This window comes from Brachycentrus maculatus, unplaced genomic scaffold, assembly GCF_059751285.1.
Source record: "Brachycentrus maculatus isolate JH-2025_06_01 unplaced genomic scaffold, ASM5975128v1 h1tg000365l, whole genome shotgun sequence".
NCBI lineage: Eukaryota > Metazoa > Arthropoda > Insecta > Trichoptera > Brachycentridae > Brachycentrus > Brachycentrus maculatus.
Window position 1 is genome coordinate 536,801 of NW_028281114.1, and position 27,385 is coordinate 564,185.

At 34.2% G+C, this 27,385-nt stretch overlaps 1 protein-coding gene across 5 annotated transcripts in view; it reads right to left on the reverse strand.

The window, feature by feature from the left end:
* The window catches only part of sano (CABIT domain-containing protein serrano), a 135,937-nt gene that overhangs the window by 15,432 nt on the left and 93,120 nt on the right, over positions 1–27,385 (reverse strand). For all 5 annotated transcript variants that reach the window (XM_088269826.1, XM_088269825.1, XM_088269827.1 and 2 more), the window contains one exon: positions 23,760–25,714. In XM_088269826.1, the coding sequence (XP_088125952.1) occupies positions 23,768–25,678 (1,911 nt within the window). In that variant the 5' untranslated portion in view covers positions 25,679–25,714 and the 3' untranslated portion in view covers positions 23,760–23,767. The remainder of the gene's footprint in view (positions 1–23,759; positions 25,715–27,385) is intronic.

Sequence of the window (27,385 nt, forward strand, 5' to 3'; positions counted from 1 at the left end):
TAATATGCAATATTTTAGCCCACAGATATTAATAGTTCAAGGATACTATGAACCTTTCCCGTACTGATCAAAAAATTATCAAAAAATTACACCTGATCTGAAGGGGGGTACCAAATGACCCCAGATTTGTATGGAAATCGTAGTACGCAGTTCGCAGCAAGTACCAACTGACTCATAAGGAGACACTCCGTGCCAACGCGCCGTCACGCGGCGACTGAGTGCAGGTAGTGGGACACTAGATCAAACGAAAATCGAGTAGTTTAGTTGTCTCACTCTCTCGTTATGGTACTAGATTTATTTGAGCTAAAGATATATAAATTTGCGCCGCCTTAAATTTTTTTGTAAACTGTAGCTGTCTAGTTTACAAAAGTCAAATATGATTGACGTACAACGCCATTTGCAAAAGTTTAACATCTTCCAATGGGGTGATTAATTTTGCACCACCCTGTATTCTTTATTTAAACTCCATGTACGGAAAAGAAATAAGTACATTAGCGGGTTTATTGTTAAAAAGCAATAGCTTCCAACAAACCAAAAACAGACTAGTGATATTGGTCAAAACGCTTGATACCATATATAGCTGTATGCAGAGGGTAGATAGTAATGAAAAAAATTTAAAAACATCAATTATATGAAACATCGATGATAATAAGGAAGGCAAAGGAAAAAGGGAGTTTAGGGAAGGATGTAGAGAGAAAATCTAAGGCAGAAGGTTTGATGGACAGTTAGGACTCTAATGATAGATAGTAATGTCTCAGACGTCTGTTATTTTAATATATTATATTCAAGATTACATAAAATATGGAGTAAGTAGTTCTTATAATACTAAACTTATGGATTTAAAATTCATATATGGGGGATTTCAATCCCCCTATTAGATGTGGCAAGGTTAAATTTCCTAAAGTCAAGAGTAATTGAGGCATTGTTCCAGATAAGTCGATTGCGCAGATCAAAATTTACACTTTGATATCGGAAATCGTTAATATAATTAAACGTATTATTCTATGGGATGTCCTTGGCGAACCATAAAAGACAATAAGTATAATTAGGTTTTGATACAGCACATTGAAATGATACCTACGTATGAATAATAAAACACACGGTAATAATATAGACATAACGATTTTCTTTGTAATCTGGAATTCATTATATTCGCCAGGAATGCTGTTTTGCCAAAACTGTGAAAAATGATATAATTTCAATTTTTTTTTAAATTAAAAAATTCATTGTTTGCATGCTGTGATAGTGATTGTCCTGACGAAGAGATGGGTACGTCTCGAAACCGGTAGACGTAAAAATCTCGGTGAGTGGTTGTATACTAATATTATTAACATTTTTGTATAAAAATTAATAATTAAAAAAAATCATTAATTGACTCGGCAGTCACTTAGTGGTAAAATCTATCCATTTTAAATTTTACTCAGTAAATACCACTATTTCTTAAAATCTACTGTGACACGTGTTACGATGCATTCCGCAGCATTTTCAAACACCGTATTTGTGTTTGAAAATGTGCGGTGTTTGAAAATCATGCGGAATGCATCGAAATACGTGTCATAGTAGATTTTAAGAAAAAGTGGTAAGTATTTACTTAATAAAAAATAGTAAAGAATATTAATATCTCAGCATAGATTGAGTATTAACAGGACTAACGACCGGTCATAGGCTGGTTTAAAACCACCCTATGCCACATAGTAACCCCTGTTAATACCCATACTTTCAAATTTTTATGTTGCGTTGTGTTATGTTGAAGTGTCGGGTTGTGGTTCCGTGGTTAGTGTCGCGGACTCTTAAGTCAGAGTTTCTCGGTTCGAACCCACTCTACCACAATTTGATACCTATTTCTAATAATGAGTCGCTTAGGCTCACAGAAATAGTATGAAATTGTTGATAGTAAAAACACAAATATTTGTCTTTAAAAAACAATTATTTGAAGAGATTTTTTTACACGTGTATAACAATAGATGCATCATTTCTTTTTTATACATAGGTTTAAATCACGATTCATTGATCATTAATTATGTATAATTCAAGGCTTTATTATAAATAGGTAGGTACTAGAAACGGTAATAGTCATTCAGGAAATACCAGACATGAACTTATATGTAGATGTATCAATGAATTATAAATTTAGTGTTCATGTATGAAATTTAAATTTCGCTTTCATTGAACTACGTTTTAAAATCATTTAAAGCCATCTGCGTTCCTGCTTGAATAGTATTATGTTTATTTCAAACTTAAAATAATTATTTGTATTATGTTCATTTCACGATGCTATTTTAAGTTATTTCATTAACATGTTAAATAAGGTAATTCAGATCTTATTTATTTCATTTTTAGATTCCAGTATTGCTCGACTGCATTGAATATCTTGGACAGAACCTAATTTGAAATCTTTAATAAAATCTAGCCGTTAGTTTTGCAGCCTTGCCATAGAGATGTACATATTTGCATTTATTTGAATTTCCTGAACAAAATGTTAAACGTATTATACGTCTGCATTGTGGCAATATATTAGCAGAATAGCCAAAGACGAGCTTAAACGCACGGAAAAGAGCGTTACATTGTGGATATTTGACATTTGAGTGCCGCTATCTGCCGCCATCTTTTAACTACACTAGCGAATTATTTGCGCCTAGCGGCAGACGACTCAACTACATTGTATGTTCTTAAAGTATTTGGTTCCAATTAAACAATTAAAATTATATTCTTTATTAATTCAGCATTAATTTTGTGGAATGACATGTTGATTATTTAAAAATTAAGCACTTGTATAATACTTATTGAGTTTTATCACATTACACATAACTAGTTTCGAAAACTACAGTTGTTTTCACCGACAAGTGATTACAAAACTAATAAGAATAACATTTTCTTTTAACTTAAGAAGAAATATATGCAAAGCAGTAAAAACGCGAAAAAGTGGTTTGGTGTAATGGAATTTGTTCTAATTATTATCTAACTCACCATCACGCCGCTTTCCCGTCGAGGTAGGCAGAGGGAATAGACCGCCACACCAATCTGTTTTTCAATACTATCTTTGCCTCCTTTACATTCATGGATCTCTTCGTACATACCAGCCAATTATTCCGACTCCTGACCTGATCAATTTCAAGTATATGAAATTCTTGATCATGCCAAGTTTTTTTCGGTCTTCCTCTGCTCTTATCACCAACCACACTTGCCTCATAAATTTGTTTTACTGCTCTTTCTTCACTCGATCATTCTGCATGTCCAAAACATCTCAACACACCGTTTTTGAATTTTGGCGATGATGCTCATCTCAGCCTTGCATTCTTTCCTTATTTCACTATTCAAACATTCTATCTTACATATTTTTGCCACACATTCGTCTGAGAGATCGCATTTCGACTGTGTTCAGTCTACTTTCAACCTTCTTTAGCCTACTCTTTGCTTCACTATGCACTAGACACTTCGAACTGACTACCACAATTTGATACCTTTTAATAATAATGAGCTGCTTAGGTTCACAGAAATAGTGTGAAATTGAAATATTTTTGTAAATAATAAAAACACAAATATTTCTCTTTTAAAAAAAAATAGGTGTCGGAAGACCCCATGCATCTTATATAAAACAATTGCCTTGATCAATTCAAGAGTCGTGTTATGTAAGATAGGCCTTTATTCTCCGTTTATATGTACGTATCTAGTATATATATGTATACCTGTATGTATCTATAATGTTAATAGGTTAGGTTGGGTTATGTTAGGCGATCTTCTAACGTTCGCCAAATGTCAATCTGAGCAAGCAATGCAAGAGTAGAGTTATCGTCTTTCATCTGTATATATGTATGTAGGTACATATCGCTCACTCCTTTCAACAACGTCATACTACATATATTGCAAACAACTTCATTTTTCAAGAGATCATTTTTTAAGTTTAAAAATATAATCAAATCTATTGAAAATAAATATCAAGCCACTAATTGATCTTTTTAGGTAAAACCTGAAAAAAAACTTAAACCAGCCTATGACGGTCGTCAGTCCCGTAAATGCCCAGACTTCCATATTCTTCTTCATCTTTGATGAGATGTCAAAAAATAATATGAAAAATAAGTCCCATAATTGGAGATAATCCAGATTTGTGAAAAAGTATTTGTACACACTCAAAATGTTGTAAATAAATTAACTGGTCAAATTATAAGCTAAAATAATAAAAATGAAAATGATATTTTCTTGCGATTTTCATGTATGTGATTATATTCCAGGATTCGGACCTCACAATAGTTTCTGCTTAGTAAAAAGCTTCTTTTCATCACACCAATAGATGTCTCTAGTGAAGTTCTAGTGATTCAAGAACAAGGTTTCTAAATTGGTTCATATATATATATATATGTATATATGTAGAACTTCCAAGAATTTGAGTAGTGTGGTTGTTAATAATGGGTAGACTTGGTTAATGTTACACGTGTGTAAAGTGATCACTTAAACCAGCCTATGACGTTCGTCAGCCCTGTAAATGCCCAGACTTCCATTTTCTTCTTCATTAAATTACGCTCAATTAAACTTGATTTAACATCTAATTAGGATTTTATTCATTGATAAAAAACATTTTTTATTAATTGATTCGGCAGTCACTTTGTGGTAATATATATCCATTTTTAATTTTAACTTTATAAGTTTTTAATTAAAAAAAATAAAATGATATTTTCCCGCGTTTCTCATGTATGTGATTATACTCCAGGATTCGGACCTCACATAGATACTTATATAAGAGTTTCTGCTTAATAAAAAGCTTCTTTACATCTCACCAATAGAAAAAGTTAGTGCTTTAAACATTGATTATATAATAATATAATAAAACCCTTATCCGCACCCAATGGTGCATAGGGCACTGCGTCATATAAACGCAGTGTTATCTTGATCGTTTACACATGGAGGAAAGGTGATCAGTCCTCTGCTTCAGGTACCAGTCCAGGGTAATATTGAATAAATATGACAGTGAAAAAATCACTTATATTTATTATACCCCCCTTGGGAATCGAACCCGGGACCTCCAGAACGGTAGCCGAGCGTGCTGACCATTACACTACGGAGGCGGACATTGATTAGACAGTATTAACCTGTCAATTTTATTTTTGTGATTTAAATGGGTCCATTTTCGAAAAATTTATGTCAGTAATTAAACCAAACATAATGGAACTAGTATACATGATACAAGGTAATAAAAAATACAATATTGCATACACTATATCGCTGAAATAACAAATGACGTAAACAATACAACTTCTCTTATCATTTAACTAAATAAAATGTAATTTAGAAATACACCGTGTTAAAAATATGGTCAATGATATACAGGAAACTGTATTTGACATCATACAGAGTGGCGCAAAATTAATCATCCTATTGGAAGATGTTATAATTTTTGCGAATGGCGTTGCACGTCAATCATATTTGAAGTTTGTTAACTAGACAGATGCAGTATACTAACAGATTGATAAATCGCGCACAAATGTATATCAATACTGGTGGCAGTCACTTGACAAATATAATATTTTATTTTAAGTATGCCTCCGTAGTGTAATGGTCAGCACGCTCGGCTACCGTTCTGGAGGTCCCGGGTTCGATTCCCAGGGGGGGTCAAATAAAAACATGTGATTTTTTCACTGTAATATTTATTCAATATTACCCTGGACTGGTACCTGAAGCGGAGGGCAGATCACGTTTCCTTCATGTATAAACGATTAAGATAACACTGCGTTTATATGAGGCAGTGCCCTATGCACCATTGGGGTGCGGATAAGGGTTTTATTATTATTTTAAGTATTTATTGTAAAATCAAACACAGATTTTTTGAGTCTACTAAGTTGTATTTCATTGCTTTAAAAAAAACCCATAAAAATTAATATTGTGACAATTATTTCGCCTAGTTATGGCATTTTTAAACATTCGTTTGGAAATGCTATAACTAGACGAAACAATTGTCAAAATATTCAATTTCATGTGTTTTTTTTAACAATAAAATACAATGTCATCAATTTATTTAATTTCGTCACTTTCTGGTAAAATCTATCCATTTTAATTAATGTTTTACTTTGAAAATACCACTATTTCTTAATATCTACTGTGACACGTGTTTCGATGCATTCCACATCATATATCACATCATACGGTGTTAGAAAATTATGCGGAATGCATCGAAACACGTGTCACAGTAGATTTTAAGAAATAGTGTTATTTAGTGGTATTTACTAAGTAAAACATTAATTAAAAATAAAATACAACTTAGTAGGCTCAAAAAAAACTGCGTTTAATTTAACAATTGATACATAAATTAAAATGGAGCTCTGCAAACTAAACGCCTAATCAATAAATAATCTTTTGCACTCAACGAAAAAAAAAATAAAAATAAAAATAAAAATCCCTTAAAGCACCCCAATGGTGCATAGGGCACTGATTCATATAAACGCAGTGTTATCTAGATCGATTACACATGAAGGAAAGGTGATCAGCCCTCCACTTCAGGTACCAGTCCAGTGTAATACTGAATAAATATTAGAGTGAAAAAATCACTTATATTTATTAAACCCCCCTGGGAATCGAAACCGGGACCTCCAGAACGGTAGGCGAGCATGCTGACCATTACACTACGGAGGCGGACAAAAAAACTTGAAAAAATGTAAAGGTCCAAATAAATATCAAAATGTGAGTATTTTTATGTTCTAAGAAACAGCAATCATGAAGTTATAGACGTGGTACTGGTATTATCCTGGTGTTATTTCTGTAACACCGTGTTATAATTACTCTTGTATACATTTATGTATTTATAAAAGGTATTTAGTGTGTCACTAACACAATTAGGTGACCGTTGACCAATAAATGCATAATTTATACCTTGATCGCTATACCAATCTGATATTAATGAACGACCAGTTATATGACTGACCGGGTTTTTCAAACATATTTATCTATTCATTGTTATAATTTAACAATAAACAATTTTCCAGCTTTTTAAACAAATAATAATATAGGTAAACTGTTTTGAATATTGAAAGCATTAACTTTGTGGATCATATTGATATATTATTTCGAGAAATAAAAATACTTTGTGTTCTGATCCACTCACCTTTTTATTAACCAACTAGTTTCGGCAACAACCTGTTGCCCTCTTCAGGGTTACATTTATTACCTCTTCAGGGTTACATTTATTACAGTAATAAATGTAACCCTGAAGAGGGCAACAGGTTGTTGCCGAAACTAGTTGGTTAATAAAAATGTGAGTGGATCAGAACACAAAGCATTTTTATTTCTCGAAATAATATAAGTAAACTGTTGTTAAATTATCATATTAAAACAAAACAAAACACAAAACAGTACCAACAAAATTACATATACATAGAAATAAAAATAAAAAACTTCGACAGCCTCCCTTTAGAAATTCACTCTAAAAAAGAAAATAAGTGAACACTTTAAACAAATACTATTATACAGACTATACAATAAAAACTTGATTTTAAAAGGAGTGATTTAAATGTAATTGATGAGCGAAAACACTTACAACAACATTTTGAGTGTGTCCAAATACTTGTTCACAAGTCTGGATTATCTCTTATTATAGGAGTTATTTTCATATTATTTTTTGACATCTCATCAAAGATGAAGAAGAATATGGAAGTCTGGGCATTTACGGGGCTGACGACCATCATAGGCTGATTTAAATGATCACTTTACACACGTGTAACATTCAGATTTTGTGAACAAGTATTTGGACACACTCCAAATGTTGTTAATATAATTCATCATTGAAATTGTACGCAAAATCGCTAGCTTTCAAAAACGAGACCCGCGGTGTAACATACAGGGTGTGGCGAAATAAAGCTGACCTTGTTTGGTTCGTGTAAATTTAACGCGGCTGCGGTACCTACCCACCTACCCGCCCGGTGTTCCGGTCAAGTCTCTGTGACAATATAACCGGTAAGCCAATCGCTTTCCGGTCAATCGGTTCGAGTCACGTTTCTGTAGGTACACGGCGAGCGGACACCTATATCGGCATACTCCGCCGGCCAGAGTGTGTTCATTGTTCTACATAGAACTGGACTGTGTCACCCAGCTAATCTAAAATGGGCCATAAAATGCGACACTGGTACAAGAACTAGCCAACTAAACGTCACGCCGCTCCCCACAGGGGTAGGCAGAGAGAACAGAACGCCACACCAATCTGTCTAAAAACTGTGAAAAAAAACAAATGTTTTTCTTTTACAATTTCAATTTGCAAAAATCCTGAGATGAAGATCGGCAGCAAAATTAAGATTTAAAAAACTTGTGCCTGACCCATCATGACGTATGGAATTGAAAGTAGAGCGGACACCGTTGGCACAAAAAATGCGCATAGAGTGTCAGAAATGAAGACTCTAAGAAGCATATCAGGCAAGTCTTCGAGATAGAATAAGAAACGCCAGGATCAGGGAAATATGCGAGATCGAAGATGTCGTTAGGTGGGGAAGGCAACGGAGGAGACAATGGTATGAGCATGTGAGGAGAATGGAACCATCCAGACTCCCCCACATTGCACTGTAGGTAGACGACTCCCGGGCAGACCACCAAACAGATGGGTCGATAGCTGGGAATCGACATCTCAGGAGGCTAATCCCTTTTAAAAACAGGCCACAGACCTACACCAATAAGAAGAAAAAGAAGAATTTCAATTTCCTAATTAATTTTGTTTTTCCAAATATTTGGACCTGAAGATGGAAGCATAGCTTCCGATGCTAGTCGTTATAATAAAAATAAACTCAAGTGGTAAAAACAAACATTTGCAATTTCAATTTCCTAATTGATTTTTGTTTTTCCCTGAAAATCTCACATATGAATACGAGCTAATGAAAATTTCCACGAATCTCTAATAAAGATTGGATTGAACTGGTTATTTCCAGTTCCCGCTATTCGCTTTCGTGATAACTGCGACGTATTTTCATTCAGAAAAATAGGGGAGCGTCGGACCAACCCTACAGGTTATTATTACACAAACCTCCCCCTAGCCACCCTTATCCTTACACACCCTGACAGAGTGATAGACTTGGGATGGGCCCAGTGACAAGTGGAAAAACATCGTATCACCATTTTATTAGCGACTCACAATAACAAGGCTATAAAAATTTACTAACAAAATTGATCATTTGCAGACGGGAGGAATATCTAATTTAACATAATCCATCTATAAAGGATTGTATTAGACTCGCTTTGTGTTTATAACAGCCGATATAATCAATATTTTCATTCATAATTTTCTTTTGGAAAATTCACCTTTCATTAAAAATTATGTTTCGATTAACCGAATACTGTGCCTTAAAACGGCATTAATAAGACTTTATTTTTATTTTTGCCAACACATGATGCGAGCTATTGTATACGTACGCATAATTGATATATATTTACATACAAAATCTGGATTATCTCCGATTACAATCCAGTTATTTTCATATTATTTTTTGTCATCTCATCAAAGATGAAGAAGAATATGGAAGTCTGGGCATTTACATTTATGTAAATAAATTATGTATTATACGCCCATTGAATCTAGAAGCAAAAATTCTGAGGTCGACGAAATTCCTGACAACACAGATATTTCAATGGAACATGATGGATCACTCTTCATATATTTTTATATATTTCATCATATAGATATTATTATTATAACATTTATTTCATATAATTACCAATAAGAAATTAAAATAGTTTGGCTTCAATTTTTTTCAAGAGCTTTCCAGTGCTTAGGGTACATTTTACAATATGTTATAAATTGATCAATCAGAACCTAAAATCTGGCGGTGTCAAAAGTCTGCGTAATCGGAGGGCATGTATGACTAGATGTATGGATGTGAAGGAAGCGAGGAGTGTATGTCAGGACAGAAGAGTTTGGCGTTCCATCCTTTCTGCCTACCCCTGCGGGGAAACGGCGTGATGGTAGTAATAGTAGTAGTAGTAGTAGTTATAATTTTATTCTCAACAGGTTGTGAATAAATTATCAAGTCAAATTATAAGCTTCAATAATAAAAATGAAAATTATATTTTCTGGCGTTTCTCATGTGTGTGATTATAATCCAGGATTCGGATCTCGCATACTAATAAAAGAGTTTCTGCTCAATAAAAAGCTTCTTTTCATCTCACCAATAGATGTCTCTAGTGAAGTTCTAGTGATTCAAGAATAGTGTTTCAAAATTGGTTCATATATATATATATATATATAATATATATATATATATATATATATATATATATATATATATATATATATATATATATATATATATATATATATATATATATATATATATATATATATATATATATATATATATATACATATATATATATATACATATATTTATATATATATATATATATATATATATATATATATATATATATATATATATATATATATATATATATATATATATATATATATATATAATTTTCAAGAATTTGAGTAAAGTGGTTGTCAATAATGGGTAGAATTTGTGAATGTAACACGTGTGTAAAGTGATCACTGTAACCAGCCTATGACGGTCATCAGCCCCGTAAATGCCCAGCCTTCTATATGTATTTATTTATTTTTCAAAACATATTACATACATAAGTCAGACATATATATAATATTTCAATGAGATAAAATTTGGAATTGTATGTGTATACGAGTGTATTTTTTTTAAATTGGATTTACAACACTTTACTTGTGGCCAACGCGTCGTATGATGTTTATTTTCTGGAAACTGGTCGATAGTAATAAACAGCGGACATTTCCAAGTCGTTTTACGTAGCGGTGATCTCATTTAGACAATATACATACCCGCATATACCATATATCACATACCTTCACAATTGCGACTATATTCGCAAAGAATAATTTTATTTCCCGACCCAAAATACGCAATTTTAATACAAAACAAAGCAGATAAATAAGAATATGGATTTTTAAGAGGAAGCAGAAGAAGACCGAGCAAAACTTGGCACAATCAGGTATGTCAAATACTTGAAAGCGGCCGGGTCAGGAGTCATACAAATCGTCGGGTATGTATGAGGAGATGCATGAATGTAGAAGAGGCAAAGAATGTTTGCAAAGTCAGAGTGGTGCGGCGTTCGATTCTCTCTGCCTACCCCTGCGGGGAAGCGGCGTGATGGTTAGTCAGTAAGTTAGTAAGATTTTAAATTTAAGTTTTAATTAGTAAATACCACTATTTCCTAAAATCTACTGTGACTTTTTGATCATTTTTAAACACCGTAGGTATGTGAAGCTTATTCTAAATGTTAGAAAAGGGTCCTTTGGACTTTGAAGGCTAACAATGACTAAAGCCTCCCCCCTATTGTCTATGTTCCCACTGGTAAGAAATAAAAATAAAAATAAAAATTAAATAAATAATTAAAAATAAGAAACAGCTCCCCTCTTCAACCTAATAAGCACATATCGCTCACTCCTTTCAAGAACGTCATAAATCAAAAATCGTCAATTTTCAGTTGTGCGTGTTTTCGGAATGCCCAGAAAATGTACTATATCCCAGCAAAAGCGGCATATTTTAAACTTAATATTTACCCGCTACAGAGCAGAAAGAGTTGTTTTTGCATTTTGAATAAAATGCATTATTTAGTTATTTTTTTTAAATATACTAAATATTTTTCAAATGGAGAAAAAACCTTCAGATTTTATCTAAAAGATCTGTTGCACAGTAAAAAGTTCAAAAAGTAGCTTGATATTTATTTTTAATACTTGTATTATATTTTTCAACTTTAAAAACGTTCTCCTGAAAAATCAAGTATTTTGATTTATGACGTTCTTGAAAGGAGTGCGCGATATAATAATAAACTATGCCATGTTCTCTCCGATTCCGCGGCTTCACATGTTAGCCAATGCTTTTAAAAGTATAGATTTATTTAATATATTGTCATCCTCCTTGAAATCTGTACTTTCTCAGCATTTCTTCTCCATGTTATAATGGATAAATTTAAACGTTGTGTTTCACTCTCTCTTACTGCTCGCCGATAGTGTTTGAAGGAGATGTGTATTTACCAGTGCTTACTACTTGTTATTTTATTATTTTTATTATGATTTTATTTTATAAGACTATTAGTTTATGTTATTTATATTCAAAGCATTTACTTTGTGGTCAAACATTTTAATTGATATTAGTAATGTTAGTAAATAACCACTCACCGACTACTTCTGTCTACCGGTTTCGAGACGTACCCGTCTCTTCGTCAGGACATACACTACAATTTAACAATCATGCGAACAACACTACACCACACCCACTTAGTACTATTCACATACACTATCACTACACATGCAAAACATGCAGAGCGAGTTGTTAGTCCCACCAGTTTCCCAAAAGCATGGTGGGACTAACAACTCGCTCTGCATGTTTTGCATGTGTAGTGATAGTGTATGTGAATAGTACTAAGTGGGTGTGGTGTAGTGTTGTTCGCATGATTGTTAAATTGTAGTTTATGTCCTGACGAAGAGACGGGTACGTCTCGAAACCGGTAGACAGAAGTAGTCGGTGAGTGGTTATTTACTAACATTACTAATATCAATATTAGTTTATGTATTAATTTTAAATCAAACACAGATTTTTGAGTCTACTAAGTTGTATTTTATTAACAAAAACACATAAAAAATTATATTGTGACTATTGTGTCGCCTTGTTAGGGCATTATCAAACGAATGTGAAGATCAAATGGACTACGGTCCTTATGTAGCTATACAATTCTAAGTGACAGTTTTAACACGTGCAGCAATAATTTATGGGAGACAACAGTAGCTAATGGGGGATGTAGGTATGTACCCTTATATTTATTTTCTGGGAAAGGAAGAATTTATTGACATGGCCATATTTTAGAGAATTAATATTTTAAAGCTTAATAGTTACAAGACTTTTTGTTTCTCTATTAGTGTATTTTTAATTTTTATATTAGATACTGTATATATGTATTATCTTAAAGGCTTCAGACGTTCTATAAATAAATAAATAAATAATAAGATATGTAAACTTCTACCGCGCTATCTTGATTTTGACGATATTTGACGATATTGATTGATTTTGTCATTCAACATTTGCCGAACCTATGTGACAGCAAATATATTTTTTAATGTACATGATCATGGAATTTTTACTATTTTCCATTCAATATTCTTACATTGATCACGAGCCGAGGTTAAACATGCACTAGGGCATGTTCAACCTCGGCTTCTAACGCATGTTTGTGCTGAAACCTTTAGTGCATGTTGGTCTTCGGGTCGACCAAAAATCGCATGTGTTAAAGATTTAGTCTAGTTTTAAGTGTGTAAATAGTGCTATGGGTAGTATTGTTTGCATGCTGTGGTAGTGATTGTCCTGACGAAGAGACGGGTGCGTCTCGAAACCGGTAGACATAAAAATCTCGGTGAACGGTTATATACTAATATTATCAACATTTATGTAAAAAAAAATAGTAAAAATATAAAATTAGATTATTTTTTACTCCTGCCCTCTTAAGCAGCTGGTAAATTAGTATACCTTAAAAGGACCACCAAATAAAAGATTGCGCAATACGTACATTATTGTTCGTTCAATTCTTTGTTTTCAGTCATTATGTTGAATTCTATTGATTTTTTCATTATTGCAAATTAAAAACGTTGCCAAATTGCACGTCATTGAAAGTGAAAGAAATATTGCCTTTTTATTTCTAAATGGATAAAAGTAATCGATGATTTAAATGGACTTTAATTGATTTCTCAAATAAGTGCTCGGATCGTGCGCGTAAAATTTTAACGATACTTTATTTTTAATTTATTAAATATTATTACTTTATTTTTTAGATGGTAATTAGCCGTAGGTTGAAAAAATATAATTGCCACATATATCGCAGTATTAAATTTATTTACTGGAAACATAAATTTTAAAAATAATGGTAGGTAGGTTTTTATTTAGTAAACTTCTAAATTCACTTAGACCAGTGACTCCCAATCAGTTTTTTAAGCGCACCTCTTCAAGAAAGATCTCAAACTGGGGATTTTGAGGGGTTATTGAGGGAATGATGGTTATTGAGGGAGGATGTTTGAAAATGATGCGGAATGCATCGAAATACATGTCACAATAGATTATCTAAAAAAGTGGATTTGCCCAATTTAACTGAAATAAAAAATGTAAAAACACTTCCTTAGTAGAAAAAAACATTGATTTGTGAATAAGGAATATAGAAACCCACCCTCAATGTTAAAAATATTAGTAGTTTTTTTATAATACAGTGAAAATCAGTTTAATGTGACTAGTACACGTTTTTTGTCCGCCTCCGTAGTGTAATGGTCAGCACGCTCGGTTACCGTTCTGGAGGTCCCGGGTTCGATTCCCACGGGGTCAAATAAATAAAAGTGATTTTTTTCACTATAATATTATTTAATATTACCCTGGACTGGTACCTGAAGCGGAGGGCTGATCACCTTTCCTTCGTGTGTTAACGATCAAGATAACACTGTGTTTATATAATGCAGTGCCCTATGCACCATAGAGGTGCGGATAAGGGTTTGAATGAAAGTACACGTTTTTCTTAGCTCAACTCTGAAAAAAAAACACATGACGTGTTACACATAACAGAGAAATGATTACAGCATTTTGAGTGTGTCCAAATACTAGTTCACAAATCTAGATTTTCTCCTATTAGGAGTTATTTTTTACACTACTTTTTGCCATCTCAACATAGATGAATCATGGGTGGAATTGGTGAATGCTATACGCGTGTAAAGTGATCACTTAACCAAGCTTAAGACGGTCGTAAGCCCTGTAAATTCCAGGACTTATTCTTCTTTATCTATGCTGAGATGTCAAAAAATAATGACAATTTTTTCATTACACAACTCTGAAAAATCACAATGTAAAGTGATCACTTAAACCAGCCTATGACGGTCGTCAGCCCCGTAAATGCCCAGACTTCCATATTCTTCTTCATCGTTGATGAGATGTCAAAAAAATAATATGAAAATAACTCCTGTAATTGAAGAGAATCCAGATTTTGTGAACAAGTATTTGGACACACTCAAAATGTTGTAAATCACAATACTTGTTATACTCGTATATCAGCAATCGTTTGAGGAATTGTTTTTCACTGATAAAATTTTCTTGGTCAAAAGATTGCCTCGCGAACCCCTTAAAGCAACTCTACGTACCACTTGTTGTGAAACACTGGTCTAGAAGCTTAATTACCAATTTAATTTGATATATAATACTTATCATTTTCTGTAATTTGTGTATCAGATTCGTGACTAATGAACTTGAAAATGAGCACATTATAAATTAATTAAAAAAAAAATCTTGGTAATAATGGAATTCCGTTTCGATGACAGCATACTGGGATAAAATTGTTTTGTTACTGATTTAAAGCCCAGTATTCGTTAAGTCGCAACTTAGTTTCTATAAATCCAGGTAACATTTAACATAAATAAATAAATCCCTTATCCGCACCCCAATGGTGCATAGGGCACCGCGTCATATAAACGCAGTGTTATCTTGATCGTTTACACATGAAGGAAAGGTGATCAGCCCTCCGCTTCAGGTACCAGTCCAGGGTAATATTGAATAAATATTAGAGTGAAAAAATCACTAATATTTATTTTACCCCCCTTGGGAATCGAACCCGGGACCTCCAGAATGGGAGCATTTAACATAATTGATTTTTTTCTGAAAACATTGTTTTGGCATAAAAAAAGTTTTTTTTTATAAAAAAAACTAAACAAGATAACTAGCAACGCATTAAAATGTATAAAAATATATACTTTTTAATGTATTACATGTCATTATCAACAAAACAAGAAGAAAAAAATCCCTCTCCAAACACAAGAGCTCAGTCTCTTTTTGGAGAGGCTGTGCGCAAATAAAATTATAAGCTTGTATTTAGTAGAAATGTATAGAAATTGTATTAAATTGTATAAAAAAAATACTTTTTAAAATTTAAAAAATTCAGTCTTTATTACGATGCACAGATATGTGCATTTTTTTGCTTCTAAAACAGCATTATTTGGGTATATAATTTTTATATTTGGGCAAAAAATTTAAATTTATAATTTTTTTATATCTCAACAAAGATGAAGAAGAATGTGGAGGTCTGAAAGTTAAAGGGGCTTACGACTGTTATAGGCTGGTTTAAGTGATCACTTTACACACGTGTAATCACGGGTAGAATTAGTGAATGTTACACGTGTGTAAAGCGATCACTATGACGGTCGTGAGCCCTTTAAATGCCCAGACTTGCATATTATTCTTCAACCTCATTGAGATGTCAAAAAATAAAATGAAAAATAACTCCTATAATTGGAGGTAATCCAGATTTGTGAACAAGTATTTGGACACAATTAAAATGTTGATTTTTTAATATTCTTATTAAACTATTCGAAAGCCTCCGAATCCGTTTAGTCCGCCTCCGTAGTGTAATGGTCAGCACGCTCGGCTACCGTTCTGGAGGTCCCGGGTTCGATTCCCAAGGGGGGTAAAATAAATATAAGTGATTTTTTTCACTGTCATATTTATTCAATATTACCCTGGACTGGTACCTGAAGCGGAGGGCTGATCACCTTTCCTTCATGTGTAAACGATCAAGATAACACTGCGTTCATATGATGCAGTGCCCTATGCACCATCGGGGTGCGGATAAGGGTTTATTATTATTATTATTTATGTCCAAATACTTGTTCACAATGTTGCATATGTTTTTTTTTAAATGGGGGTGCGGATAAGGGTTTTATTTATTATTATTATTATTCGAAAGCTCAATAATACCGCTGACGTACATTACATTGTCGAGTGTTGCAGCATAGAAATTAGACGTCTAAATAGGCACTAAGTAGGTACTAAGTACGCAATTCGCTTGTATTGTCTGTGATCGTGTCGGAAATAGTACACTTCTTTATGCTCCATAGACAATGAGCTAGAAAGTTCAGAGTTGACTCAACATACCTATTTATCGATGGATTCGACACATCCGATATTGATAGGTCTAACAACGTTTTGTTTCGACAACCTTTGAGTGTATTTCATGCGTCAAATTATGTCGTAATTAATTTAATACAAAAATGTTGATGACGCAAAATGTTTTAAATTAATTGACTGGTCAAATTATGAGCTAAAATAAATTTAAAATCATGTTTTGAAGCGTTTCTCAAGTATGTGAATATATTCCAGGATTCGGACCTCATATACATATGCAAAGAGTCTGTGCTTAATAAAAGGTTTTCTCACACACCATCGATGGCTATTGTGAACGCGCATGCTGTATTACGTGTTTGATTAAAAAATATTTAGATGTTTAAAAAAAAATGAGTAGTGTGGTTATCATCATGGGTAGAATTGGTGAATGTTACACGTGTGTAAAGTGATCACTTAACCAAGCCTATGACGGACCAGTAAATGCCCAGACTTCCGTATTCCTCTTCTTCTTTGTTGATATGTCGAAAAATTACAAAAAAATCTAAATTGATTCGGAAGTCATATTGTTGTAATGTCTAAGAATTTCACTTGGTAAATACCACTTTTTCTGAAAATCTTTTATGACACGTGTTTCGATGCATTCATCACAACGTTTTCGCTTCATGTATTAATTATATCACTCACTCCTTTCAATAACGTCATATATCAAAAATCGTCAATTTTCAGTTATCCATGTTTTCGGAATGTCCAGAAAATATACTATATCCCAGCAAAAGCGGCATATTTGAACTTAATATTTGCCCGCTACAGGGCAGAAAGTGTTGTTTTTGCATTTTGAAGAAAAGGTATTGTTTAATTATTATTTTTAAATATACTTATATTTGAAAAATCGTAAATTTTCAGTTGTGCATGTTTTCGGAATGCCCAGAAAATGTACTATATCCCAGCAAAAGCGGCATATATTTTAACTTAATATTTACCCGCTACATGGCAAAAAGTGTTGTTTTTGCATTTTGAAGAAAAGGTATTGTTTAATTATTTTTAAAAAATACTAAATATTATTCAAATGGAGAAAAAACATTCAGGTTTTACCTAAAAAGATCAGTTGCACAGTAACAAGTTCAATAAGTGGCTTGATATTTATTTTTAATAAATTTCATTATATTCTTTAACTTTAAAAACGATCTCCTGAAAAATCAAGTTTTTTGATATATGACGTTGTTGAAAGGAGTGAGCGATATAAAAAAATATTTTATGAATAAAAGATTGTGAACCCCTGATTGAGCAAACTTATGTAATAATAAGTAAGTCCAAAATAATAATAAAAAAGTGTAAATTAATGAGTCATCTATGTAGAATCAAAGTGTTGTACCTCCATTCTTGCAATGAGTAATCAATCAACTATTTACACAGATACTCTATTGTAATATTACATATGAACCCGAGATTTTTTAATCGATATTTCAAAACTTATTAATCAAAAGTCTTTACTGTACTAATATATATCAAATTGCTCTTCAATTAAAGGTTTTTTTATATTTATTTATGTATTTGAAAGATTTTGATGAACATAATAATATATCACTCCTTTCAAGAACGTCATAAATAAAAAATCGTCAATTTCAGTTGTGCATGTTTTCAGAATGTCCTGAAAATGTACTATATCCCAGCAAAGAAGGCATATTTTTAACTTAATATTTACCCGCTATACAGGACAGATAGTGCATTTGCATTTTGAAGAAAAGGTGTTGTTTAATTATTTTTTTTAATACCCAAAATATTTTTCAAATGGGGAAAAAACCTACAGGTTTTACCTAAAAAGATCTGTTGCACAGTACAAAGTTCAGTAAGTGGCTTGACATTCATTTTTAATGCATTGTATTATATTTTTAAACATTAAAAACATTCTCCTGAAAAATCCAGTTTTTTATTTATGTCGTTCTTGAAAGGAGTGAGCGATATATTAAATAATATTACAAAAAATATTTAAGAGTATAATACAAACAGACGACGATTCTCTACAAGTCATGAAAATAGCATAAAACTGTTAATTAGAGCAGCAGATGCAAGAAGATGCCATTTTTTTTGGAGACATTCTGTACCAAATTTCATCATTCATCCAAATATCACATATCGCTCACTCCTTTCAACAACATTATATATAAAAAAATTGCTTTTCTGGAGACTGTTTTTAAAGATTAAAAATATAAAAATATGTATTAAAAATAAATATCAAGCCACTCATTGAACTTTTTACTGTGCAACAGATCTGGTAAAACCAGAAGGTTTTTTCTCCATTCGAAAAATATTTAGTACATTTAAAAAATAATTAAACAATACCTTTTCTTCAAAATGCAAAAACAACTTTTTCTGTCCTGTAGCGGGTAAATATCAAGTTAAAAATATTCCACTTTTCCTGGGATATAGTACATTTTCTGGGTATTATGAAAATATGCGCAACTGAAAATTTACGATTTTTGAAATATGACGTTGTTGAAAGGGGTGAGAGATATGTCAAAATAGAGTTAAAATTTTGATGAATTTTGAAAAATAATTTTACGATAAAGTTTATTGATTCGCCCGTTAGTTACAAGTAATGTAATGTGCTTAGCGTAGAAAATAAAGTAGATTATTATGAAGTAACAAGTTGTATTCCTTAGCAGTTAAAAGAAGAAAACCGGACGCAGTTACCACTATTCCAATACGGTATTAGCAGGGTTGCCACAACACGTGTTTTTGTTTCTCTAACGGAATCGTCATGTACACTTCGTCTGATTCGAGCACTGACCGATATTCTTCATAAATCAATTATTTCATAAATCCATTTTTAAACACATAATTAATATACGTGCAGATATTATATGATGGTGTTTTTTTTTAAATTACCTAACGTCCAAGTGACTCTGAAATCTAGCTACGACTTATGCAACACCGCTTATCATGACCCTACTCAGGCTAAACTTTTAAGTTTCATAGCCTACGCCTACTCGTGAGTGGATTTCCTCTTTATGATTAAAGTTTCTATAATTTCATGTGATTCATGAGTGAAATTTCTAGGCAAAAACACTCGCTTAAACGATGATGCCTGAATACTTCGCTATTTGTACTTACCAGAGGATTGCTTAGCAACATTTTGAGTGTGTGTAAATATTAGTTCACAAATCTGGATTATCTCCAATTATAGGAGTTATTCTTTTCATCTCACCAATAGATGTCTCTAGTGAAGTTCTAGTGATTCCAGAACAAGGTTTCTAAATTGGTTCCTATATATATATATATATATATATATATATATATATATATATATATATATATATATATATATATATATATATATATATATATATATATATATATATATATATATATATATATATATATATATATATATATATATATATATATATATATATATATATATAATATATATATATATATATATATATATATATATATATTTATATAGAACATCCAAGAATTTGAGTAGTGTGGTTGTCAATAACGGGTAGAATAGGTGAATGTTACACGTTTGTAAAATGATCACTTCAACCAGCCTATGACGGTCGTCAGCCCAATAAATGCCCAGACTTCCATATTCTTCTTCATCTTTGATGAGATGTCAAAAAATTATAGGATTGCTTAACAATGAAAATCGTTTTACAACATTTTGAGTGTGTCCAAATACTTGTTCACAAATCTGGATTATCTTTAATTGTAAAATAGTTTATATTCTTAATTTTTTTCTGTTTTTTTGTGTATATTAGGTTAAAATGGTTAAAAACAATAAAAATGTATGCAAAAGAACTCCACCTACAATACACACAACACACAAGGTGGCTTGATGGGTCTCTGCAAAAAAAATCAAATATTTCTTAAATGTTTTTCGCAGGTACTTTGTGGCACATTTTATAAACTTTATAAAATAATACAACTTTGTTTTAACCACTTTTTATAAGTACACTTCATCCAACCGGTTTTGACAAGAACCTTGTCATCATCAGGGTTTATGTTCTAAATTCTTATTTTTTGGCATCGTAAAGGAAAGGTAATTAATTATAACCTAACTATGAGTGTTTCGATGTTTTAGAATTTAGTACATAAACCCTGATGATGACAAGGTTCTTGTCGAAACCGGTTGGATAAAGTGTACCAATAAAAAGTGGTTAAAACAAAGTTGTTTTGTTTTATAAAGTTTATAAAGTCTCCAGTGAAGTTCTAGTGATTCAAGAACAAGGTTTCTAAACTAGTTCTTTCTAAAACATTTAAATACTCATAGTTAATTACCCTTACCCCTTACTAAAAAGTATTTAAATTTAAATTTGTTTCAATTGTTCTTTAAATATATGTATACAATTTATGTGAGATAAACAGACCCAAAAAGTTCTGTATTTTCGAGTTTTGTGGCATCCCTGTTCGGGAATCCATACAAGTTGTTGAACCACAATACGTATTGATTTATATCTTCAGGCATTTCAATACGTTTGTCACGAGCGCGTCCCACAATCATTTAATAAGCAACTCCAAATGTCGTGAGGCTGACTTTTTTTTTCAAAATATATGTATCGCGACATCGGAAATGTGGCGATGCAACAAGGCGGATGTGAAGCGACCGTTTTTTTGTCTCGTGATCGAAGACCGATACCGGTTGGAATGAAGGAGATCGACTTATATAGTATATATATATATATATATATATATATATATATATATATATATATATATATATATATATATATATATATATATATATATATATACATATACATATATATATATATATATATATATATATATATATATATATATATATATATATATACATATATATATATATACATATATATATATATATATATATATATATATATATATATATATATATATATATATATATATATATATATATATATATATATATATATATATATATATATATATGTTGATAATAAATCATTGAATCGGCATTGGACCATGAAATAATATTATAAAGACGTTTTGCCGTATGGAATTTGGAGACAATTATAATTCCATGATTTTTCCCAAGTAATTTGGCTATACGCGTATAATACTCCACATAAAAAATGGTCAGCGGAAGTTTCCCTTAGAGAAAAAATAAAGAGTTCACGCATTCGTGGAAGCCTGGGTGTAACAGACATCAATAGTAAGGTAGAGGAAAGGCAATTGAGATGGTATGGGCACATAGGACGTAGAGAACCTGATCATATTGTGAACCAGGCAATAGCCACGGATCTTCCTCGAAAGGCATCTAAAGGAAGACCAAAGAATTCATGGATGCTGCAGAAAGATAACATGATTCGCAGGCATGGCCTAGGTGACGTTGTCCATGACAAAAGGACCTTAGGATAAGGAGAACTGACTTCAACAGTCTTCAAAATCGATAAGTCAGAAAGGTCATCAGAAATCAATTCTATAGGCAACAAAAAATGTCTTTGATAGAGGCTGCTTTAGAAAGGCAACTACTGTTCAAACCTGTAAATATATGACACATAATGAATTGTGAAATCAATTCCACATAGTAATATCATAAAATTAATCTGGAACGCTCAGCTACTTGCTACCAACAATGCATCGATCAATATTATCTGTACATTAAATTTCACGACGCGTTGTTGAGATTTATTATGTTTGTTTAAAAATATTACTCTTGGTAAGCAATGTGCCAATTCAGCATAGAAGAATTCAATGACAAATATACTGAACTGTTTTCGAAAGAACATGATGTAACTTGCTATTCTTTTCAATTGGGTATCATGTAAAATAAAAAATATGTTGTGATCATATAACAAAAATTTAAATTTCATGAAACTGTCCTTATCATTCATCGTTCACTTTGTATAATACCACTTTAAATGGTATTACACAAAGTGAACGATGAATGATTAGGGGTGTGTAATATTATCATTTTATATATCCACAAATTTTACAATGTTTTAATACACAACATATAAAATAAACAGTCTCTTCACATATAAGACGGATTTACTAAATGGACAATGAACAAACTTGAGTTGTCCTAATTTGACAATAGTGATATAAGCTCGTGAAACCTCATTTAAGATGAAAGCGCATTGCAGGAGCCTGGGTGAGGACCTATCCGACATCCACTCCATGTTAGTTCTAGGAACTCTCACGGGAGGTGGTATCATACATGATATAACTAGTCTTCCCACCAACATCTTAACCTTACTAACCTCCCCTAACAAACTTGTTTATAAAATAATTTGTAAATATCTTAAAATTAATTGTATAAATTTGTAAAGGTGTATGATAACTTACTAAAATAACTCACTAAACAAACTAACATAACTAATAAAACTAACCCCACTAACAGGAATACTAACACTTATAAGTCAAATGTAAAAAGTGTAAATAAAGAATAACTCGACACTGGCTATAACACCCAAGAAGGGTGAAAAAGCCATCAAAAAGAAGAAGAAGATAAAACTAGTCAAGAACATTGATACCATAAACCACGCTAGAACACAAAATGCCGTACCCTCTTCTAGTGGAACAGAAGGCCTGTTGACAACAGTCAACAGTCCGACTTCTCCTGAGGAGTTCTACGTGGTTTTCTCCCAGCAATGAGCAAATGCTGAGAGGTTCCTCATTGGACCATACTAGATTATCCCTACTGTTTCCAACACAGATTAAAATAAAACATGTTTTAGCTAGAAGAAGCACAAATCCACTAATCGATCTATTATAAACCTTGTACATACTAAGCAAGGTAAATAATAAATGCAACTCCCATCTAAAAACAAAAACAAAAAAACCTCATGAAAGAAAAGATTGAAAAAAATAAATAAATAAAGGTTTGTGACATACCTTGAGTACTACAAGTAGAGCGTGCTGACTCTCTTCTGTCCGCTCAGAGACAGCTTGTTGGCTTTCCTGTAGACCGTTGGTTCCTTCGGCTTCTCGTACCCTGCGTCTGCGCATCCGCCCCTCAGCTCCCAGACAAGGTTGGTGAGAGACTTGGGCCGGCTCAGCCTCCGCGACCTCTTCTCGGGCACCTTGGCCCCCGCCCCGGAGTCCCCGGACGTCCGGCCCCCGGAGTGACTCGAGTCCAGGGTGCCGTCTAGCTCCATGGCCTGCTGCAGGTTGGAGAGACTCTTGTAGCGGATGTTGAAGAGAGGAGAACCGCCCTTCAACAAACCTGGACTAGGTAGGGGACTAGAGGGAAGATCTTTGATCGGCGAGTTGCTCTTCTGTCTAAAGACCATCCTGTTTCTTTGAGAACTGTTGTTGTTCTTGATGTACAGCTTGGGAAGATTGTTACTAGCTGGGGCTATCGAGCATTTTTCTTTGTATATTATGACAGGAGTGTCTTTGATAGTGGATACGGCAGATTTTCTGGTTCGCTTTTCCGCTTTTCCTACGTTGACTGGCGCGCTGGGAGGCTTTTTTCCAGGGATGGTTTCTATTGGAGGCGGTTCTGGTCTACTATCAGTTATGAGAGGCATGTGTATGGGAGTAGTGACCGGAGAAGTCGGAGCTGATTCGTGTCTCGTGACTATAGGCTCAGACGCGAACGGCGACTTGATGTGCTTAGGAAGCGGTGCGAAGCCTCTGACGTAATCGTAAATTTGATCTATCTCGTCGTATTCGTCGGGCAAAGGGGACGACTTGATGTCCTCCTTGTGCGAGTGATTATGGCTGTGAATATGGCTACGGTGAGAATTAACTATGTGACCGTATTTGTGACTGTGGTTCGCGGAGTCCGACGAGGCGCTCCGCCTGAGGAAATAGCCCGTCTTGGCGGGCGCCTGGGCCGACCGCTTGGGGTCGCCCAGCTTGCCGTCCAAGACGTGCATCTTATCCGTCACTTCCCCTAGTAATCTATTGCACTTCTCCACCAAGCGAGAGAATTCCATGAAGTTCTTGATTTGATCTTCGTTCCTGCACTTTTGTAGCTTGAGAGGCGCTGCTAGCGGGAGGGCCACCAGCGCGTTGGAATCCTTTTGCAAAGGCAGCGCGAATACGTGCTCCTCTTCGAACGAGGCTATCAACCTCAGCTCTGGTACGAAGTGACTGGCACTTTTCAATCCCCGCGGCGGGGTTCCGTGCACCAACCTCACGGTCAGAGGAAACCTCTTGCTTAAGAGATTTTTAGCCGTATGGACTCCGCTGATATTATCTTCTTTGGCCAGAGCTGAGAATCTTCCTCTTTGGTCGAGTCCCAACAAGATAGTTTCTCCTTTAGAATCGAGACATTTAAGATATTTTCCCTTGACCCCGTTGACGTGCGTTTCTCCTTCTGGGACTAGCGTTTCCCCGGATGGAAGATTCCTGGCCGGTCCGGCTGACACAGAGCCGTCGAGCTCCACCCTTCCCTGGAGGACTCTCATGGACTCTCTGACCAGGCAGCCGGCCAGTCGTCTCCGGGCGAGTTCGGCGACGCTCTCCATGCACCGTACGGCTCTGCCCTCCTCGCTGAGGAGTTCGAAGTACCCCGCGTAGGACTCCGGGATGGCGAGTCTCGGGCCGACGCAGACGAGCCGCCGGCCCTCCTTGAGCTTGACGGCCTGCGCGACGATCTGCCGGCGGCGGCCCGCGGAGACGAGGAGCGCGGCGGGCTGCAGGCCGGGGCACGGCAGCGTGGGCACGCCCAGGCCGGCGTACTGGCCCTTGGTGAACTTGACCACGGCGGGCAGGCGCTGCTTGGGGATGAACTCCCGCAGGTAGCTGCCCTCGTCCGCCCAGCGCGCGGCCGCCACCAGGATCTGCCCATCAGTGGCCGCCATGCTGCTCTGGACACTGCGCCAACTGCTTAGTCACATCTGAAACGTAACAAAAAATATTAGAAGACTGCACTCTTAGTAAACCTACGATATATTTATATTTTAACATCTCAACATAGACGAAGAGGAATATGGAAGAAGTCTGGGTGTTTACCGGGATCATTATGTAATATGGATTCATAGACTGGTTAAGTGATCATTTACACACGTGCAACATTCACCATTCTACCCATTATTGACAACCACACTAGAAACATATTGGAACTCGTCTTTATATCATAAATATCATGTCACGTTATGTATGAATTCACTGTAGCTATCTATGGTTGTAACCATAGTATGTTACAACCAATCCCAAACTCATTCATAAAGCGTCGAGATATTTATCATAAATGTATGAGTTCTGAAAATTTAAGTAGTGTGGTTGTCAAGCATGGGTAGAATGGTGAATGTCACACGTGTGTAAAGGATTACTAAACCAGCTTATGACACGTCATAAGCCCAGACTTCCTTCGTTCAGACTGAATACCCAAACTTCTATATAATTCTCCATCTATATAAAGATATAAAAATAATAATAAAAAACAGATTTGTTCCAAACAAGGATTTGAGTACACCAAAAAATGCGAACAATTACTTCGACTGCGTGTATGTAGTTTTCTAACAATGTTTTCGTAAAACTAGTTAATCCAAAGTAGTTTTCGGAATAATTTACCGCTTGTCGATTTGGCGATCGTGCGGTCATTGACGATATTAACGATATTAACGATTCCTTCGTCACGAGGATCCGCAGACGATAATATTAAATCCTGAACATCCCACACTCAGGCCGGTTCACCAGTTCACGCGGCCCCGAGCCGCAATGCCAAGCCTCCTAGTAGAGGCCCACCCTAATGTCGCCTAGCGATGGTCGGGCCTTTTCGTGCTTGTTCGCCGCTTTTATCGGCAATCGACACACCTGATTTGACTGTGTTTCGAGTACGTCTAGTCTGGCGACGGATAATGGGACTAACTGTACCGAAATGAGACTGCATAAGAGCCGGATTTGGGTAAAAAAAAAAACGACATTTTTTCATTTTATTTTTTGACATGCATATAGACATACAGACTTGCATATTCTTCTTCAAAGATGAAGAAGAATATGCAAGTCTGGGCATTAACGGGGCTGACGACCGTCATAGGCTGATTTAAATTTTCACTTTACACACGTGTAACATTCATAGATGTCTCTAGTGAAGTTCTAGTGATTCAAGAACAATGTTTCAAAAATTGGTTAATTTATCTATATTTATAGATCTTCCATGAATTTGAGTAGTGTGGTTGTCAATAAAGGGTAGAATTGGTGAATATTACATGTGTGTAAAGTGATCACTTAAACCTGAAGTGCTGGAACCAGGACTCCATTGTGTATCCAGTTTAGATTTCGCTTATAGAGTTTATATAATGTCAAAATACATAAAAGAAATTTTTCTAATTATGGAAAAATTAGTTACATCGTACGATAGATAAAAACTAAGTCATTTAAATGTTTGGTAGAAAAGACAAAAATTATCGAATTTAATGGTCTTTTTGGTAAGTTCCTCGTCCTCCTCGCTATTCTTCTTCCTTTTCTTCTAACTGCAGATGCAGCTGAGAAGAAAAGGAATAAGAAAAAAATGACGATTTCGAACTGTGGTCCCGTGGTTAGTGTCGCGGACTCTCAAGTCAGAG